Genomic DNA, 20,504 nt, shown 5'->3' with positions numbered 1-20,504 from the left:
TTCCCAAGCAGCGCTGGAAGTGTGCATCAGGCGGCTGGAACACCAGCAGAAAACAGTGACAGGAGCCTTGTATGTGTGCTTCTCTGTGCCACACACATACTGGTGTGTGTTCTGCATGTGTTCATATTCTGGAGAGAAGAAAATGCACTGAAGGTCAGCAGGGACCAGACAGTGCTTGAAGGGTGTTGGCTGTGTCATGAAAGCACAGGGGAGGGCTGGAGAGAATGGCTCAGCACTTAGGATCACTATCTGCTCTTCCAGAGGCCCTGAGTTCAATTCCCAGTAACCGCATGGAGGCTTACAGCCATCTATAATGTGATCTGATGCCCTCTGCTGGCGTGCAGGTGTACATGCAGATAGAGCACTCATACATAGAATAAATAAATCTTTAGCAGTTGGTGGTGGTGCACACCTGGAATCCCAGCACTCTGGAAGGCAGAAGCAGGTGGATCTCTGAGAGTTCCAAGCAAGCCTTGTCTACTAAGGGTGAGTCCAGGACAGCCAAGTCTACATAGAGAAACATTGTTTCAAAAAAACAAAAACAAACAAACAGAAAAAACACAGGGGAGCCACAGAAGGCTCTGGGCCAAGCTCTGCAATGTTACAGTGTCAGGGTCCAGTTAAAAGCGCTCATTTTGTTGACTTTTGTGAGCATCAAAATGGGTGCATATTAGCCGGGCATGGTGGCGCACCCCTTTAATCCCAGCAATCAGGAGGCAGAGGCAGGCAGATTTCTGTGAGTTTGAGGCCAGCCTGGTCTACAAATCGAGTCCAGGACACGCAGGCCTACACAGAGAAATCCTGTCTCAAAAAAAGGGGGGGGGGGCGCATATGTGTAAAACTCAGAAGGTTCCAGAACATTCCAGAAGAGAAGCACATTGACTGTAATGAGTTACCTCACGACCTTTCAGTCAATGACGGGGTTCACATACGATGGGACTGGTCTCATGACAATAGACACTACCTAAGTATTCCTACCTGGCTGGGGTGGGGTTCGGTGACAAAGCTTGCCTTGAATGTGGGAGGCCTGGGTTCTGTCCCTCGTGCCAAGGGGAGGAAGGAAAAGATGGTGCTGCAGTTACGAGGGAGGCTGAGGCAGGAGGATTGTAATTCTTGGGGGTTAGTGAAATCCTGCCTCACAATAGAAAGTATAAAAAGGACGGAGAGATGGGTTTGGTGGCACACCTCTGTAATTCCAGGATTCAGGAGGCAGAGGCAGGAAGATCGGGTGTTCAAGGACAGCCTGGGATACACATGACTGACTGAGAATCCGAGGGAAAAGGTGAGGTATGGCTCCGAGGTAGAGCACATGGCCTAAACTTAGTGCTTGGTATTGCAAGAATAACCTTTCCTTTCCGTAGCGCCTTCCTTAGCCCTCTACACACATGGCTTGCATGTCTGTGGTGGCGCTGCTGTAGAGCAGCCACCCTGCCCACATACCAGTTACCTGTGGCGCCTTGACACAATACCAGCAGTAACCGACTGTGCTTTCGGGTCGCATATTTACTGTATATGTTAATCTCCTGTCACAGGCACAAAACACCCGAGATAACCAGGTTACAAAGAAGAAGGTTTATTTGAGTTCACAGTTTTGGATGTTTCTGGTGAGATAGGAAGTGGTAGAAGGGGGAGCAAGACCAGGCCCCTCACAGCACCCGGGAAAGACAGAAAGGAAGGGCGGGGTCATTGAGAGAGGGGAGAGGCCCGCTTCCCACAATCCCTAGGAACCGCCTTCCACCCATCAGGCCCCGCCTCCTGAAGGTTCTACCACCTCCCAGTCTGCAGATCGGTCCTTCTTAGTGAGATCCCAGACCAAGCCCATCCTCCACTGTTAGAGAGGAGGGACACCCCACACACACTGGGGATTTGTGGGATATGAGTTAAAGAATCCCAGAGACATCTCAGAGCTGGTCTCACTGGAAGAATGGTTGCTTTTTCTGGTCAGAAAGGAGGAAGGGTGCATCCCTTTTCATTCAAAAACTTTTAAACAGGATTTCATTAAGTCACCTGGGGTTGGCTCCATTAGCCTATGAACTTAGGTAGCTGAGACTATAGGCCTGTACCGCACCCCCAGTCCCAGCTCAGGGACCATGTCACGAAGCCCCATGATTAGCCTGATCCCAAAGGGCCTTCACTTCCAGAATATTCTCCCACTTGGCGCTCACTTTCTTTTATTTCTCTCTTGTTGTTTTGGTTTGGTTTGTTTGGTTTGGTTTGGGTTTTTCAAGACAAGGTTCCTCAGTGTGTAGCCCTGGCTGTCATTGTAGGCCAGAGTGGCCTCGAACTCACAGAGATCCGCTGGCCTCTGCTTCCCAAGTGTGAGGATTAAAGCTCCACACCCAGCTTAGTGGCCACTTCCTAGTGACCACACGACAGTGGCTCGCCACAGAACGAGACCCTCCTGTATAAATTTAAAGAAAGCAGTGGGTGTTGTCGAGGGTGAGGAGTGGGTGTTGTCGAGGGTGTGGAGTGGGTATTGTCGAGGGTGAGGTGTGGGTGTTGTCGAGGGTGTGGAGTGGGTGTTGTCGGGGGTGAGGAGTGGGTGTTGTTGGGGGTGAGGAGTGGCTGTTGTCGAGGGTGTGGGGTAGGGAAGGACAGTGGAGATTTGCTTCTTGGGCTGCCGTCACGATGAGCCGGCCATCCTTGAAGTAAGAGCAGAGTGCTGGAGCTCTGAAGAAAAGTGAGAGCGCTGTGTTCAGCAGAGGGTTGGCTGACAGGCCTGGAGGGAAGGGCGAGGAAACTGTTTTTTGCTAAGCCAAGAACTAAAGCAGCTCTCGCTGACGGCGCTTCTCGTCCACGCTGCCACACGCTTCCCCTCCCCATTTTCCGATCTGTACTTTGCTGACTCATGCCTTGGAGCCAGAAGAAAGGAGAAGCCAGACTGGCTCACTGACCTTTTCCCCCTTCCCTTTAGTGACTCAGCTGTGAGTCACCTTTGAAATGAGGGGAAGGGAAGCCTGCTGGGACCAGGGACAGTCTACCCAGTCACACCCTACCCCAGGGTGGGTGCAAGAATCAGACCTGAAAGAAGTGGGTGCCCCGAATGGACCATGAATTCCAAACCCTCCTGGTTCTGGGCCCCCACTGGGACTCCAAGAACCGGGACAAGTGAATCCGAGCCCAGAGCTGCAGCTTGGAAAGTTAGTCTGAGGTCAGGATAGAACCAGGCCGGAGTGCTCCTGGGACAGCAAAGATTCATGGGAACGATCTGTCATTTCCTGGGCAGTTCTTTGGCTAGCAGCTGGGGTCCTCATCTGGCCTCCTTCCTCTGGGCCGGAAACTCGTTAGAGCCAATCACAGGCAGCCTTAGTCAGAAAAAAAAGAAAAACCACATCCAATCACAGGCAGCTTTTCTCAGAGAAAGGAAAGTCAGATTTGGCTGCTTCCTGGGCCTGCTCAGCACTTTTCCTGAGCATTCAAGTGTAAGCCTCCCTCCTCATGGCAAAAGGAATATTTTTTTATATCCTTCTCCATCCTCCCTAGAAGGAAACTGAGGTCGGTTTCCAGTGGAGACAATTAAGAAATAATTGGACTGGAAGGAGCTGGGGAAATGGCTCAATTGGTAAAGTGCTTGCTGGGTAATCATGGGGGCCTGAGTTATATAGCACATCCTGTCCATGTGAAAATGACCATGTGTGTCTTTTTTAGTGGATGGGTAATATCCATTGTGCATGGAAAACACATTTCCAAAAGGAGTGCTCTAGAGCAATATCCTTAGTGCTGGGGTGCAGCCCAAGGCACCTCATCTTCAGCCCACAGCTTCCCTCTTCCCGTTCCTCTCTAGAAGATGCAGCCACAGGAAGGAGTCAAAAAAAAAAAACTGAAAAGTATTTCTATCCTGAAGAGAAAGCAGTTCACAAGACACCTCACCCCAAACTGCCAGAGATACCAGCTGAGCATCCCAGGGTGGGGAGAGACCCGGGCTCCGCCCAGGTCCTTCCTAGCACACCACTCCACACCTCAGCCTCTGGTCAGGGAGAGCTGCGTTCTCAGCTCCCTACAGAAAGGGAGCCAGTCTGAGGCAAAGTTGCAGTTTACTGAGGTTTTACATTTTCACACTTGGTTAGTGTGCGTGCATCCACGTGAGTGTCCGTACATGTGGTGTGCGTGTGCACTCATCTGCGCTTGTGTGTGGAGGTCAGGGAACAACCTGTGGGAGTTGGTTTTCTCCTACTTTGTAGGTCTGAGGGGTTGAGCTCGGGGCACCAGGCTGGGCAGAGAGGATTACCTGCTGAGCCATCATGCCAGTCCAGGAAATGCTTTAGTGTAGACGCTTAATAGAGAAATAGACACCCGTGCACACTTAGGTCAGTTGTACACCTTAGGGGTATTTGAGTGGCTTTTGAAGTTACAGTGTTAAAGGGATTTAAAGTATCTCAGAGTTCATATTTGCATCTAAGGACCTTCTCTAGAATAAGGTGGTTTGTGATGGGCTAAGACCAATCGCTGAGGTAAAATGATACATCAGAGAATACCCAAGGACTCATCTTCGTCAGGGTTCTCCGGAGGGACAATATATTCTGTAATATATGTTATATATAATAAATGCACATATTATATAATATGTAAAATGTATATGAAGGAAATCTATTAGAATGGCGTACGGCGATGGTCCAGCTAATCCACCAATGACTGACTGGGAAGAGAATATTCAGGAATCCAGTAGTTATTCGGTCCACGAGACTGGATGTCTCAGCTGGTCTTCAGCACACTCTGGAATCCTGAAGAAGTGGGATCTAATGCCAGTGAAGGAATGGACTTGCTAGCAAGGCAAGAGCAAGCAAATGATTCCTTCTTCCATGTCCTTTATATGGGGGACCAGCAGAAGAGGCTCAGACTAGAGGTGGGCCTGAAAGATCGGATTAAAGGTGTGTCGTCCCACATAAAACATCTGAATTACAAGTAGCTCTAACCACTTGAAATGATTTTAATTAAGCAAAAAAAAAAAAATCCCTCACAGGTGTGCCCAGCCATTTTTGGGTTTTAGGTAATTCCAGATGCGGTCAGGTTGACAACCAAAAACAGTCATCACACACTCCCTTCTGCACACACATCAAGGAACATGTTTTTCCTTGGCCTGAACATGGCTCTCAAAAGTACATATATTTATTTTTAATTATACGTGCTCATGTGTGTCTGTTTCGGAATGTGCGTGTGAATGCGGTGCCATGGAGGCCAGAAGAGGACATTAGATCCTCTAGAACAGGAGTTACAGGTGATTTCGGGCTGGTGTGTGGGTGCTGGGAACGCAGCTCAGGGCCTCTGTAAGAACAGCAAGCACTGCTGAGCCAGCCCTCCAGCCTGGACGTGGTTTTTAATCCACTGGTGAGATTCTCAGAAAAGTAAAGGTTTGCAGAGCAGAGGAGGGTAAAGGTGACTAAAGCGTATTTTAGCCTTAGCAGGGGTTCCTGTTCTCTAGTATTGTCATTTGAAATGTCTCTTGAAAAAGAGAAACCGGGGTGATAGTTCTCTCAGGAAAGTGCTTGTGAGGGCCTGGGTTCAGTCCCCAGCATCCCACAGAGAACCTGGCATTTCAAGGGGCATCTCTAACCCAGCACTGGGGAGGCTTGCTGGCTAGCAGTCTAGCCAGTGAGCACCAGTATGACGGTCACTGAGCTCGGCCTTAGGCTTCTTTATCCTCTGAACCGTCCTGCAGGCCTCATTGTGTTAGAGTGTCGATTCTTAACTGTCAGAGGTGAAAAGCAGGCTCTGGAGTGAGAGGCCCCTGTCTCAGCCCGCATCATCTCCTTACATGCCCTATCAGACCATTTTTAAGAAACACCTTTTTCTACCGCCTCCTCTGTGTCTTGTGCCCTTCTGCCTGAAGACTTGCTCTCGGCTTAATTGTCTATACCCTTTGGGGACTGAGAATCCAGCCCTGATCCTCCAGCCTTTGGCACTCAGTGCTGTAAACCGTAGAGAACCTCAGCAGACAGCAACGAGAAAAGACAAGGCTCTCAGGGTCTCTGGAGGGAAGTCGGTCCTCTGTTCTGGGGTCCCTGTGGAGGTCCTGCAGGGAGTCCTGCCCCAGGAGGGACTGAGATCAGGAAGGGACAGGGAAGCAGTGCCCCTTCCTTGACATTCTTCTAGTTCCTTCCCTAGCCAGACACAAACCAAAGATGCAGCACTTACCTTTAGCATTGCATTACCTTTAGCAGAGCATTGTGGGAGTATAGTCCAGACATTTATCTGTATCCAAACCCAAGGTCTGAAGCAGAGCTGCAGCTCCAGCACCTACCTTTAGACAAACCCAAGCAGGGAGCAAAGCATTATGAGGTTTGTAGTCCACATGGATCTACCGCACAGAGCTCAGCTGACCTGAGAATGGGTGTGGGAATCACTCCGCACACCAGCCCTGAACAAGTGATGCCTCCGCAGACGTCACTAACTTTAACTGCAGAATTGCACACAGCGTACATTGATCCATTTGCATTGTTAGGACCAAACTCCCAAGGGACCTGTAAAAAGCAGGGCCTGGTGGGATGTCATAGTTCTCTTGACTCTCCCTAATTTTTCTAAGAGGGCTGTGTAAAACAAACTCCCAAGGCTGGGAAATTTCTAAAGACAACAGATTCTTCAGTTCACATTCTGGGAGGCCCAAGGGCAAGACGCACCAAGCTGAGCTCTGGTAAGGACCTCCATAGCAGCTGCACATCATCGTGGGGTGTGGGTGAGGAGACCGAGGACAGAGACTTTTCTGGTCTCGCTGTTTTACACAGCCCTCTTGGAAAAATTAGGGAGAGTCCCGTGAGCACTATGACCTCCCAATAGGCCCCACTTTTTATAGGTCCCATTATCTCCATATCCCTTCCCTAGCGTGCACTGATCGGAAGCTGTGGGATGACGGGAGGTGTGGGCATCCCATTTCTTCGGACGTTTCTGTGTGTGTTAGAGCACTTTGGTTCCTTAAGACTCTGCCAAATATCTATGAATACAGTTGTTCATTTCTCTCTCTTTGGGTGGCAAATGTGCTTGAAATGGGGTCTCACTCTGCAGTTAGGCCTACTTTGACCTCCTATTCCCCTCACCTCAGTGTCTGCTGTGGTGGGGACCACTAGCACTATCTCAACACCTGTCCCTCATTGAGAGCTTCCCTCCACACAGTGTCCACTGCAGGGTCCCTCTGTGTGGAAGGGCCCCCCCCCCCGGCTCACAGCACTGTCTACCTCCCCCACCTCACTCCCACCCTTATCAGACTCCCAGGACTCTGGGACCTGGTAGCTTCACCCATGCTCTGCAGCCTGGGTGATGCCAGCGCTCACCTTGCCGCCCAAGGTTTGCTTCCTGCTCCTTCTTACTTAAGAAAACTCTGCTTTGACAGGCTCAGGAACTGCCCTCAAAGAGAAACAAATCCTTCGCTTCACCTCATCACTTTAGAAGATGAAGGGAGAGCAGTTCTCCCCGCATGAGGGTGCATTCACATCTGTCTCGGGGTGTGGCAGAGGAACAAGGGAGGGGCCTCGTGGCACCGGGAACCTCAAAAATACAAGCTCTGAACCTGAGTGGTGGCACAGAGCTGTCATCATCCTTTGGGAGGCTGAGGCTCCTGGGTTCATAGCCTGTGTGTCCTTGAGATAATTAGCCTATCTGCCTCAGTTGCTTCATTAGTTGGATGGAAAGCATCATCTCTTTGAGGCTGTTACAGGTTGGAGTGACCTCACTTTCATAAATTGTTTAATAGGTAATGGTTGGCACGGGGTCGAAAGGGAGAAGCAGTGACTAGATTAGTGGGCGCACTGGCAGGGCACACACACTCACACACACATACGCATCACAGCACACCTTCATACTGGTCCACTGGCTTGGATGTACATGAATCGTGGACTTGAAGATGGCCCCATGGATAAAGATACTTTTTTGCTACCTTTATGGAGGACCTGAGTTCAGTCCCCAGGTAGAAGGAGAAAATCCACTCCCAATATTAATCTTCTGGTCCCAATAAACATGAACATGGTCAGCACACGCCTGACCACGCAAGTACACATCATACACACACACACTCTAGTAATAAAAAGAGACTTTAATAAAATCCAAGACCCAGTTCCTCGTTGGTCACATTTCCAGGACACCCTGGGAATACCTCCAAGTCACAGGGTATTGACTCCAGGAAACCCCGCAGTGCTGAAACCTTCAGAGCACATGTGTGGCGCTCGCACAGAACCCACACACCCTCCCTCAGGTGGGAGCTCATTCTGAGAAGGTGCCCAGCACGTGACGCTGCGTAGTGCTGCAGACGCCCTGGTGGTCACTGCATCGCCTGAGCTGCATGTGTGCCTCTGTGCTTTTTGAGACATTTCCAACCCCCACGGTTGAACCATGGGTGTGAAACCCAGGGATGGGAGGACGCATTGGGCTCAGTGGAGTTCGGTCCAGGCCCCCTTACCGGGAGCTGAGGAGCAGACAGGCCTCTCTGCAGGGCGTGCTCGGGGGCTTGAAAAAGACACCTGCAGGACTCAGGCCCCGTGAGAGCTCCAGAAAGTCTGTCTGTAGGCTCCTCCTAGACGGCGCTTCAAATATGCTTCCGGGTGGAAACAGACAGCATCACATGAGAGCTAATTCATCCCATGCGTATGAGTTACAAATATATACTGTCAGAGGGCAGCATGTGATTGTGCAAGGACACATTCCGGCAAGACCAAATTAAACTCAACATTGATTGCCTAACAAGACAGATTTACAAAAATAGAGTAGGAAGGGCTAGGAGCATGGCTCAGCAGCAGAGGGCCAGTCTGGAGCCGGGCCCACTGAGGGGCTGTGGCATGGCCTGTGTGATGACATCTTTACAACACTGCTGAAATGAATAACCTTAAAACCTTGGGGCTAGGAGCCAAAATGCAACAGGACACATAGGTGAATCAACTAGAGAGGTGCTGTGCTTAGGGCCAAGGTGACGCAGTTCTCAGAGCCAAGCAGCCTGATGAGTCCGACTCTCGGGGTTTTAGAAAAACGACTTCCAAGACAGTTTTCTCGAGAGGGGAAAAGGCCAGGTGTCTCTGTCCATTTGCACTACTAAAACCTGCTACCTGAGGGTGCTAACGTGAGAGCAGAGTTCAGCACTGAAGGATCACAAACCCAAAGCCAAGGCCAGGTGGCTCTCCAGGCATAAGGTGACACTCTTGATGGCTTTGTCCTCACACTACAGAGAGGGTGGTCAGTGCCTCTCTCTTCACCTGAGCTTTTTTGACATGGTCTCACTACATAGCCCTGGCTGGCCCAGAACTCAGAGATCTGCCAGCCTCAGCCTCCCAAACACTGGTCTTAATGGTGTGGGAAACACACACCCCATTTGCCATTGAGCCGTTCTTCTTGGCTTAAGCCCCATTTTAGGCAAGAGTAAGGTCCAGCAGAGGTGTGAGGTGTTGGAGGAGCCCTTAGGTCCTGTGTCTGCCAGCAGGTGGGTTTGTACAACCCCAGAGTGGCCAGACGGCCAAATGAATGAGAAACAGCCATACCCCCAGGCCTCACCTTGGTAGCGCTGGGACTGTGAGTCTTAGTAGGACTCGTCTAGGCTGGGTTGGGGAGCCATAACAGCTCTCATCAGCTCCACGGCTTTCCACACTCACTGCCTCCTCGTCCCACTCTCTCAGCAGGACGACCTCACTGCCCACCCCAAGCTCCAGCCCCACGACCCTGTCACGTGCTCTTCTCCTCATCCACAAATACACAGTAATATCGATAGGGCTGGGAACTCATGGCGCACGAGCATGGGATCTGGAGTTTGGCTCCTCAGAACTCAGAACTGCAAATGCCAGTTGTGCCAGCTCTCAATTTGATAGCCCATGCCTCAGTGAATAAAGTGGAAGAGAAACGGACAGTGAGGTCAGCCTCTGGCCTCCACCTGCATGCACACGCGTGCACACCTCACGTGGGGTGGGGTGGAAGAAGTCGTCCAGGGTCACATGCCGCTTCCAACCCAGAGAACAGTGACTCCTCCCACAGCCTCGACCTGAAGGGAGCACATTCGGAAGGAATTTAGCTGCAGATAGTGAAATGAACGAGATGAGGATGAGGCAGCAGCCAGCATTTTAGAGGCACGTCCCAGAAATTCCCCCACTCGTAAGGGAAGTAGTTACCTACTCCATTTTACTCAGGAAACTGAGGCACAGAGAGATGAGGCGAGTTGCCCAGGCTGCCCAACTCGTGATTAGAAGAATTTGGGTTTGGACCTTCTGAGCCACTCTGACAGTATGGCGGCCTCCTGTTGTGCGGTTGGATCTGTAGCTCAGCCACACAGGATGGCATCTTCCCAGCTTCCTGCTCTTTCTTCGCTGTAGGGGATTTCAGTACCCCCTGTGGCTGAGGGCAGCTCCACTGGTCCCCCAGCCATCGCATGTAGACACAGAGGCGTCAGCCACAGGTGGAAAGAGGAGGGCTGTTCCCTGCCACTGGACCCTGTGCCAGGAGAAACCCTTTCCCAGAAGTGCCCGGCAAACTTACTTGGGGTCTATGATGGGTGTCATTAGGTCATGTGACCAGTACTTCCACAGCAAGGCATGGTGGGGGCGGGGGGAGTCACTACTGAACATTTTCTCAGGCTTTGCCGGAGGCACACCCTGCCACCAAGGGAGGGTGGGAAGTGTGTGTTGAAAAGTTTGTATAAGCTACAATTCTTTGCTTTAACTTCTTAGCTTCCCATCTTTCTTGTTACCCCTCTCAGTTATCTCCACACATGTGTGTTCATTTCTCCATCATTTGTGTAGTCAACAAACATTTGAGAGCCTGATGTTTGCCGGGCATGCGTCATTTGACAGGAACCCCTGTCCTTTCACGGTGCCCATGCCGGAGCACCGCTGCCCACTGTCATTTTCTGTGGAGAAGGGAGTGCTTGGTGCTCCCATGGTGTGTGTAGGTATTCCACAGGTGGCCACCATCACTGAATTTTTTCTTTGCTTGTTTCATTTCAGTCGATTTAAATGTGTATTTAAAAGCTGTAGGGAGCCGGGCAGGAGTGGTGGTGCACACCTTTAATCCCAGCGCTCCGGAGGCAGAGGCAGGTGGATATTTGTGAGTTTGAGGACAGCCTGGTCTGCAGAGTGAGTTCCAGGACAGCCAGAGCTGTTATACAGAGAAACCCTGTCAAAAAAGAAAAGAAAGAGAGAGAGAGAGAGAGAGAGAGAGAGAGAGAGAGAAAGAAAGAAAGAAAGAAAGAAAGAAAGAAAGAAAGAAAGAAAGAAAGAAGAAAGACCGCTGTAGGGAAGTTTTTGCCATCTGAGCATCTGAGCCCTTGGAAGCACAGCATCAGCCTGAGCTTCATGGTGAGACCCCATCACTGTAAGTAATGTGTGCACAGTAAAATGAAGCTTTGGATGGCCAGTGGTACCTGTGGGCAGCCCAGCTCCTGGAAGCCAAGGGGCCAGGATGTGTAACTACATGTACCCGGGACTGAAGAGGTAGCTCAGCAATCAAGAACACTGGCTGCTCTTGCGGAGGACTCAGAGTTGATCCCTAGCACCCACACTGGACATCTCACAGCTGCTTGTAACTCCAGCTCCCTGGAGATCCAGTGCCTCCTTCTGGCCCCCACAGGCAAGTACACTCACATGCACATACAATCAAAGGTGCACATCCACAGCCACAGTTAGAACACTGGTGTGGAGGATGACCGCCTTCTGTGTCCTGTTGGTGCTGCTCTGCGTGCCAGTGACCACTCCTCAGAACCCCTTGCCCTTGGCCACTGTCTTCCACGTGGACTCCTGTTTCTATATCCTCACCCTCTCTGTGTCTTCCTGGCCAGCCTCTGCCTCCACACCTGCTTTCCACTGAGTGTTTCTCCTCCAGGTGTCCCTTTTCCACTGCACCCATCTGCTCAGGGACTCAGCAGCCATCCCCCTGTCCCTTGTCATGCTGTACCATTCACCCACCAAATATTTAGGAAGCATAAGGTGCTGAGGGACACTGCCAGGAAAAGGTGTCTGTCCTCTTAGAGCTGACGTTCTAGAGGAAGTGACTAACAGAGACAATGCATAGCAAGGGGGGAGGTTCTGCTGTGGGCATAGAAGACTGAGTTTGGTCCAGAAGGATCTGAAATGCAGCTAGGTGAAGGAGAAGAGAGGGAGCCACCGTGTTCCTGATACCTGAAAGAAGAAAGTCAGCTTTGGGGGCAGAGCAGAGCAAATTCTCATGGATGTGGTATCATTTGGATTTTCTTGCAAGCCTCACAGAAGCTACGGGAAGTGTGTGTGTGTGTGTGTGTGTGTGTTTCTTTGGTTGGTTTTGGTTTTTGAGGCAGGATCTCACAATGTAGCTCGGCCTGGCCTGTAACTTACAGAGGTCTACCTGCCTCTGCCTCCCGAGTGCTGGGATTAAAGGCTGGGCCACAGTGCCTGGCACTACTGGAAGGCTTTTACCTCAGCCATCTGCTCGGCATGCCCGCCCTCAGTCCTGGTATTTCCGTGAGCCTCCTCCCTCCTAGGTCTTCCCATCTCTGTTGTGCCACACCTAACCCTGGAGTCACCTCCCTCTCCCACACATCACCTGCTCCCTGGCTGGATGCTGGGGGAGCTGGCGCTCCTTACCACCAGCCTCTCCCCTCAGCTGTTCTCCGTGGCCTCCTGGAGTGCTACCTGAAAGCCTGGTACCTAAGTTTCTGATGAACAAACAAATGAGTGTTTTTTGTCCTCCACCATGACCCTTCCCCGTCCAGGTAGTCCCTTGAGGGTCAAGTTCTGCAGGGTGGGGACCTGAGGCTGTCCACACCCGTGGTCCTAAGTTCGAGTTCTGTATTGGTGTGGCTCAGATCCTCACACACTGATTTCTGTGAGTCTTGGCATCCTCCTCTGTAAAATGGGACGTGAGCGGCTGGCAGGCTCCGATGCAGGCCGGATGCAGCACACCCAGGCCGGCTCCCTGCTGCACAGTGTTAATGGCAGCTATATATAACCCACGGCCTCCTTTGTACTCCCACCGCCTCTGTCCTACTTCTAGCCCTCATTACGCCGGCCGGTCTCACAGCTCCTTCCTAACTCAGGCTTCATCACCACCAATCTGTCCTCTTAGCTGTCAAACTTGTCTGTCCCTTGCCAGCCCTAATCATGTCCCTCCTCTGCTCCACAGCCTTCTGTGACTCCCACCATCCACAGGGCAAGACAAATCCCACAGACCCCAGGTCGAAGCCTCCTGATTTCTCCAGTCCCAATTCCTATCCTCCTCCTGGGGAGGTGGACAAGGGGACAGGAGCGCCAATATCTGGGGAGCCAGCCGAAGACACACAGGGCATGAGAGAAGTCAGTGCTGATGCTGTTCTGAGGCCAAGGTCTCACCGTGAGCACACTGGGGCAGCACTGAAGCCCAGGCCTGAGAGTTTATGGCGGTGTCCTGGATTTGAGCTCCTGAGCTCTGTGCTCTCCTGCTGGGAGAGGTTCTTCATGTCTCTCTTCTCTGCCTCCCGCATCAAGGGCCACAGCGGGCTCTGCACTTGGGTCTGTGTGATGTCCTTGGGCCAGTTGCATGCCTGGCAGCAGCCCCTGCCCTTGCCCAGCTCGGGTCACCAGGCTCCTCCCAGGCTCTGGCCTTGCCCCATCCTGCTGTTTATTTGTTTGTTTATTTGTTTCAGTGCAAGGGTAGCCTTGAACTCCTCTTGTGTCTTTGAAGAACAATGAGTTATGGTGGCTGGAGCAGAATCAGAGGATGGGCAGTGGGTGAGGGTAGGGTGATGGGGCCGATGGTTTAGAGCTTTGGGGATCGTGAGGAGGACTTCAGCTTTTGCTCTGAGGAAGACAAGGGATATGATGGGGTTCTGTGACAGTACAGTCCAAGCTGGTGCAAGGTCTTGTGGTCCTAGCACCTGGGAGGCTGAGGCAGAAAGATCACAGGTTTAAAGGCAGCTCAGGGTACAAGATGGGAACCTGTCTCAAAGAGCCAGGAGTCGAAGGTGTGTCTCAGGGGCAGGGTGCTTGCTCAGCATGGCTGGGGCCTTGGATTCCAGCCTCAGTACTGCAAATAACAGTATTTCAGAGCTGGAGATGTAGCCCAGAAGGCAGAGTAGCTGGGAATGGTGGTTCACACCAATTATCCCAGCACTCAAGACATTGAGGCAGGAGAATTGCCCTTACTTCCAGTGCTCTTCAGCACTCAAGACATTGAGGCAGGACACCAAATATGGGCTACAAAGAGCTTGTCTTAAATGTGTATGGGGGGGGTGCATGCTGTTAATCTCAGCATGCCTCTTGTGGTAGCGGGAAAGCGCTCCTGTATCAAACGAGGGCAAAGGCAGGGGTCAGCATCTGAAGATTGTCCCTGACCTCCACAAGCAGCCTGAGGTGACATATGCCCACCACTCACAAAATCCACAGAGGGTGTGTGCAGGTTTGACATAAAGATTTGACATAAAGACTACACCATTTCATAGAAGGAATGCAGACTCCTTGTTTCAGTATTGGGCTATGGATATCAGAAAATGGTCAGACTTTGAATAGAAGAAAGTAACTATATTATGGAATTAATTTCACCTGCTTCTTTTTGGTTTTTCAAGACAGAGTTTCTTTGTGTAGTCTTGGCTGTACTAGACTCTCTTTGCCTAGGCTGGCCTTGAGCTCACAGTGATTCGAATGTGCCACCACGCCTAGCTCACCTGCTTCTTTTGTTTGTTTAATATGGAAAAATTAAATTTTCCTCTGCAACTTGAGATTTCTGCTAGGCAGTACTGCTCTGTTCTCTCCTCCCTCCACTGGAGATGAAAGTCAGGGCCTTGTGGGTGTTAGACAAGCACTGAGCCCCTGAGCTACACCCCAGCTCCTCACTTGGGGATCCTAGGGGAGGGGGCTCTACCTCTGAGCCACACCCCGACCCCTCAATGGAGGATTCTAGGCAGGGACTCTACCTAAGCCAACCTCAGCCCCTCACTGGAGGATTCTAGGGGAGGAAGGCTTTACCCCTGAGCCACACCTCAGCTCTTCACAAGGGGTTTTCTAGGCAGGGGCTCTACCTGAACCACAACCTGCTCCTCACTGGGGTATTCTAGGCAGGGACTCTACCCTGAACCACATCTCAACCCCTTACTGGGTGATTCTAGGCAGGGGCTCTACCCTGAACCACATCTCAACCCCTCAATGGGTGATTCTAGGCAGGGGCTCTACCCCTGAGCCACATCTCAACCCCTCACTGGGGTATTCTAGGCAGGGGCTCTACCACTGAGCCACACCCTAGCCCAACCTGTATAAGAACACTGAGCTGCTTCCTCTCAAGTGCTAAGGAGCGGTCACCTGCACTGATGCAAATGCCACCACTTCCCTCCCGATCCTGTCCCAGTGTGCCTTTCTCTCACCAGTTTCTTTCCTCGGTACACACCACTCTGACATTTGATGTGTTTACTGGGTTCTCTCAGCTTCCTCTGCACACAGAGACCCTTAACTCCTCTGTCTGCTCACTAAGCAACAGCTTCTGTCTGCACAGAAAGAGGAAAGTGGGCCTCAGAAAACAGAATGCTACCTGTCAGAGGAAATCTGCAAAGTTGGGGTGAGCCAGGCATGGAGGCTGTGACATCAGGACGGCACACCACAGACCAGCCTAAGCTGCATGATGAGACACTATCTTCAAAATAATTGTGGGGGAGGGGGGAGGGATGCATGTGTGTGGCATGTCGGCTCATGCTGGTAATTTCACACCTGGGAAACTGAGACAGGAAGATTGCTGTGAGTTCAGTGACAGCAAGGGCTGCATAGTAAGCATGCTACATTGTGATACTCTGTCTTAAGTATGTATAAGTGTATTTTCTGTGTGAGATGGTTAATGCTTTTAATCCTAGCACTTGGGAGGCAGAATCTGCAGGAGGGTCTCTATGAGTATGAGGCCAGCCTGGTCTACATGATTAGTTCCAGACCAGTCAAGGCTACACAGTGACACAGTGTCTCAAAAATTATGTGTGTGAGCTGGGCACAGTGGCACATGCCTGTAATCCCAGCACTCGAGGAGGCAAAAACAGGTGGATCTTTGTGAGTTTGAGGCCAGCTTGGTGTGCAGAGTGAGTCCAGGACATCCAGGGCTACACAGAGAAACCCTGTCTGGAAGAAAAAAGTGTGTATAGGCACACAGTTGTGTATTTATCGTCTATAAAACAAGCATGTAGTGGAGAAAGAGAAAAAAAAACAGGGTGTTTCTTGCTCTTCTGGTCTGCTGTGTCCTCCAGGCCAGCTGGCCCAGGACTGTCGTGGGATTAGAGGTGTGCACCCTCCCACGGGTACATATATACACATATGTCACACACACATGAACATTCCGTGAGACAGGAACCATTACTGTGTCACTCCACAGGTGGGACAGCCGACCTGATGATATCCGGTCCCCACTGTGCAGCCGCCCAGCCACCTGCCCTGGCCAGCTTTCCCGTCTTAACTGTTGTTTTCTTCTGCAGCATCTTGGCCACTGTCGGGACGGAGTTTGACCTACGGACACTGAGGGCGGTTCGTGTGCTGCGGCCACTCAAGCTGGTGTCTGGAATCCCAAGTGCGTGAGTCTCCACCCTTCTGGAAGGCTCCACTTAGGGACCCCCATTCCCATCAGGGCGTGCTCCCCCTCAGGTGTTCCCAGGAACCAGGTTTAGGCGGTCTGTGGAAGCAGACCGGGGGCCTTACTCATTTATTGAGCACCTATAGTATACCAGGGGTCGTGTTCTGCACAAGGTTCCTTTAGCACCCAGAACCTGTTGTATGAACTAGGCCAATGTCTCCACTTTATAGGAGGGCACATAGACTCAGGACAGCTGAATACTTGGATTAGGGGGACATGAAAAGGAGGGGCCGAGTGACAGTTAGCAAGTGGAACTCCATGCCTGGGCGGTGACCCTGTGGTAGTGCCTGTTGGCATTTAGTGCCTATAAACGGAGCACTGCAGAAAGAGCTTCCAGAGCTCTCATTTCACCATTGTTCTCAGATGGTGGCTTCCCGTTGCACAGATGAGAAGGGTGAGGCTCAGGGGAGTCCTCCACAGGGTAGAATGAGTACAGGGTCTGCACATTCTCTGCTCTCTTGTTCTCCAAGGATGCCTGGGCTTCATGCCATGGGGAGGGCTGCGGCACGGATTCTGCCTGCATTGCTCCAAGCCAGACCAAATGCTACCTAAGGCTATTTCTACCCCACAGTGACACCTGATAGAAATCGGGGCAGCTAGGGGATGGTTCAGCTAGTAGAACACTTACCACAAAATCATGAAGGCCTGAGACTGGTGACAAAGCACCCTTGTTTAAAACAAACAAGCCAGGTGTGGTGGTGATGTCTGTAATTCTAGCCCTGGGAAAGTGAAGACAGAGGCTGCCTGGAGCTTACGGCCAGCGGGTCTAGCTGAATGATGAGTTCACATACACACATTACACCCGTGAATAGATAGGCCAGTCCCACGCTGCCTCTCCCGTGTTCAGTGTATTGGTCTCTCAGTACTTGCCTAGCCCTGGTTTCCCCCTCAGCACCATAAGAACAGCTTAAGTTAAAGTAAGAGAGGTTTCCCAGCTGACCACCAGCACGTTTATTGTACGAGAAAAGGGAGTCCACAGTCAGGCTCTAGGAGCCCAGCAGGTGCCCATGTCCCATTAAATTAAGAGCAGGTGACAAGCGAGTGCGAACAAGCCGGCTCCTCACCCTGTCGGGTCGGCCGAGCGAGCTATTTGCTGGTGTTGGGCAACCTTCGGTGACTGTCACAGAGTGCCAAGAGGAAGGGCGGGAACAAGAAGGTAAAGGCACCTGCCAGCCTGAGCTCTATCCCTGCCACCCACATGGTGCAAGGAGAGCCCTGCCGGTCATCCCATGACCTGCATGTGTTCACCAAAGCACACGCTCTCAGACACAAAAAATAAATAAATATACAAAGTGGGGCTGGAGGGACCACTCACTGGTTAAGAGCACAGGCTGCTCTTTCAGAGGACCTGGGTTCAGTTCCCAGCACCCATATGGTGGCTCACAACTGTCTGTGACTCCAGTCCCAGGGGATTCAACTTCTGTCCACAGACAACTGCCCGTATTACACCCACATACCTGCAGGCAAAACAACCACATACATAAAATAAAAGTAAAGGAAAAATTGAAAAAGCTCTATTTTTGTTCCATGTAAGAGGCTCTAATCCTTGGCCACGCCCCTTGCTTTGGGCCCAATACCACATCTGGTAGGAACACAGAGGCAGTGGCCAGAGAGCAGCAAATCAAAAGACTGCCATGCAGTGACTTAACATCCTCCCGCAAAGCCCCACCCTTAAAGTTCTACACCCCCTTCAGTTACCTTACAGGCGGGGAACCAAGACTTTAGCCAGTGGCCTTCAGGTGGACTTACCCAAACCACCACAGCTAGCCATGAGCTCTCTGAGAGTTAGTCAGCCCTCTGTAACTATAACCGAACACCCACAGCAATCAACTTAGAAGAAAGAAAGGTTTGCCTCACCTCAGGGTTTCAGGGTTTTGGCCTGGGCTCTGTCTGTGCTGGTGTGTTAAGCCTGTGGGAAGGCCACACATCATGGCGGGAACTCAAGGCAGAGCAAAGCTCCTCACCTGGAGCCGCAGTGGTGGCTCAGGGACTAAGCACTGGTTGCCGCTGCAGAGGACTTGAGTTTGGTTCCCAGGACCCACGTCAAGGGCTCACGAGCACCCGTAACTCCAGCGCCAGGACCTCCTGGCCTCTGAGGCCACTGTAGTCACGTGAACAAATCCATATACAAATGCAAACACAGATACACATAAAAGTAAATCTTTCAGGGCTGGAGAGATGGCTCAGCCGTTAAGAGCACGCGCTGCTCCTCCGAAAGTTGGCCATTCAATTCCAAGCCCCCCCGGAGAGTCACAGCTGTCTTCAACTCCATTCCCAGAATGTTCGATGCCTTCTTCTGGCCTCTGTGGGCACGGGTGCTCAGATGGTGCACCAACATGCATACAAACAAAACATTCATAAGTAAAAAATAAAGCATTTAATTTTTTAAAGAAAACCAGAGCTAGAGTGTGTCAGTGGTTAAGAGTACTGTCTGCAGAGGACCTGGGTTCAATTCCCAGCACCCACATGGCAGCTCCCCACTGTCTGTAACTCCAGTTTCATGGGATCTGACGCCCTCACACAGACAATCATGCAAACAAAACAGCAGTGCACATTTAAAAATCATTAAAGCAAGGCAGTGGTGGTGTAGGCCTTTACTCCCTGCATTCAGGAGGCAGAGAAAGGTGTATCTCTGTGAGTTCAAGGCCAGCCTGGTCTACAGAGCAAGTTCCAGGACAGCCAGGGTTACACAGAGAAACCCTGTCTTGAAAAACTAAATAATAATAACAACAACAATAATCCCAATAATCAATTACATTCTTAAACAGTTTAGAACCGTGGGACTTTTCACATTGGGTGAAAGTTTAATCCTTTCCTGTCTCTCAAAAAAAAATAATAATAATAATAGTAGAAGTGCCTAAGTTGTCCCTGAGCCATCCAAACAATGTGGAAGCAGCAGCCAGTGAGGTGAAGACACTGATGGTGCAGACAAGGGCTGGCCTGGGGCCATGACCTGATGCTCTTCACATCCAAACCCCCACACCCACTGGCATCTAGCTGGCCGTGGCCCCAGGCACCACTGGCCCTCACGTTCGGGTTCATCCTCAGCTGAGCCGTGTCAGCCCTGACTGTGCTGTCCCGGGAGCCCACAGAGAGAGCGGACCTCCCTGAGCCTCACTTCCCAGTCAGCTGCCTCCACAGGTCTGGGCTACAAGCTGATGAGTTATTGGGGACTCTGGTTCTTTGGAGCTGAGAGCCGAGCTGTTGGCTGCGGGCCTGTGTAGGGCCCCGGTATCTGAATGGGGGCTTTGGGTGAAGGGAAAGTGGCCCCTCTTCTCTTGGGGCAACTTAGGGAAACAGCACCCCCTTGTGGGAGGAAGCTACTGAGAGTATCCCAGAAAATGGCTTAGAAAGCTCTGGACCCTAAAACTCCTCGCAGTAGATAATAAGTACTTCTAGCAGTTTTATAACCAAAAAGGCCTTTCTTGGGGGGAGGGGAAGTTGACCACCTCCCTCTTCGTCATCCTCACGCTGGGCTCCATGGGAAGCGCTTGGCGGGTCTTTGCTCACAGGCTGGCCTCTCTCTGTCTCCCCAGGTTTACAAGTCGTCCTGAAGTCAATCATGAAGGCGATGATCCCTCTGCTGCAGATCGGCCTCCTCCTGTTTTTTGCAATCCTTATTTTTGCAATCATAGGGTTAGAATTTTATATGGGAAAATTTCATACCACCTGCTTTGATGAGGGGACAGGTAGGTCCACAGTGTGGAACGTAAGGTTTTCCTCAGGGCACAAAGCTGCAGAAAGGATAGGCAGGGGCCTTAGTCCCTCCAACCCCGGCCGCTGGGACTGGGGCAATGGCATCCCCAGAAAATACAGTCCACAGAAAGAAGGCTGTGTGCTAGCTGGCAAGAGGTGGAGCAAGCCTGTCGTCCCAGCGCCTGGGAGGCGGAGGCAGGCACATGTCTGAGTTTGTGGTCAGCCAGGTCTACAGGCTTGTTTCAGGATAGACAGGATGACGCTTGAAAAACAGAACAAAACAAAGCAAAACAGAAAGCAGCGGC

At 51.4% G+C, this 20,504-nt stretch overlaps 1 protein-coding gene across 7 annotated transcripts in view; it reads left to right on the top strand.

The window, feature by feature from the left end:
* Positions 1–20,504, top strand: part of Cacna1a (calcium voltage-gated channel subunit alpha1 A) — a 214,131-nt gene that overhangs the window by 78,127 nt on the left and 115,500 nt on the right. For all 7 annotated transcript variants that reach the window (XM_060392361.1, XM_060392357.1, XM_060392356.1 and 4 more), the window contains exons 4-5: positions 16,349–16,440; positions 20,040–20,192. In XM_060392361.1, coding sequence (XP_060248344.1) covers positions 16,349–16,440; positions 20,040–20,192 — 245 coding nt within the window. The remainder of the gene's footprint in view (positions 1–16,348; positions 16,441–20,039; positions 20,193–20,504) is intronic.

The sequence above is a fragment of the Meriones unguiculatus genome, chromosome 10 (genome assembly GCF_030254825.1).
Source record: "Meriones unguiculatus strain TT.TT164.6M chromosome 10, Bangor_MerUng_6.1, whole genome shotgun sequence".
In the NCBI taxonomy this organism is placed as follows: Eukaryota; Metazoa; Chordata; class Mammalia; order Rodentia; family Muridae; genus Meriones; species Meriones unguiculatus.
This window is presented reverse-complemented; position numbering and strand designations above follow the sequence as displayed.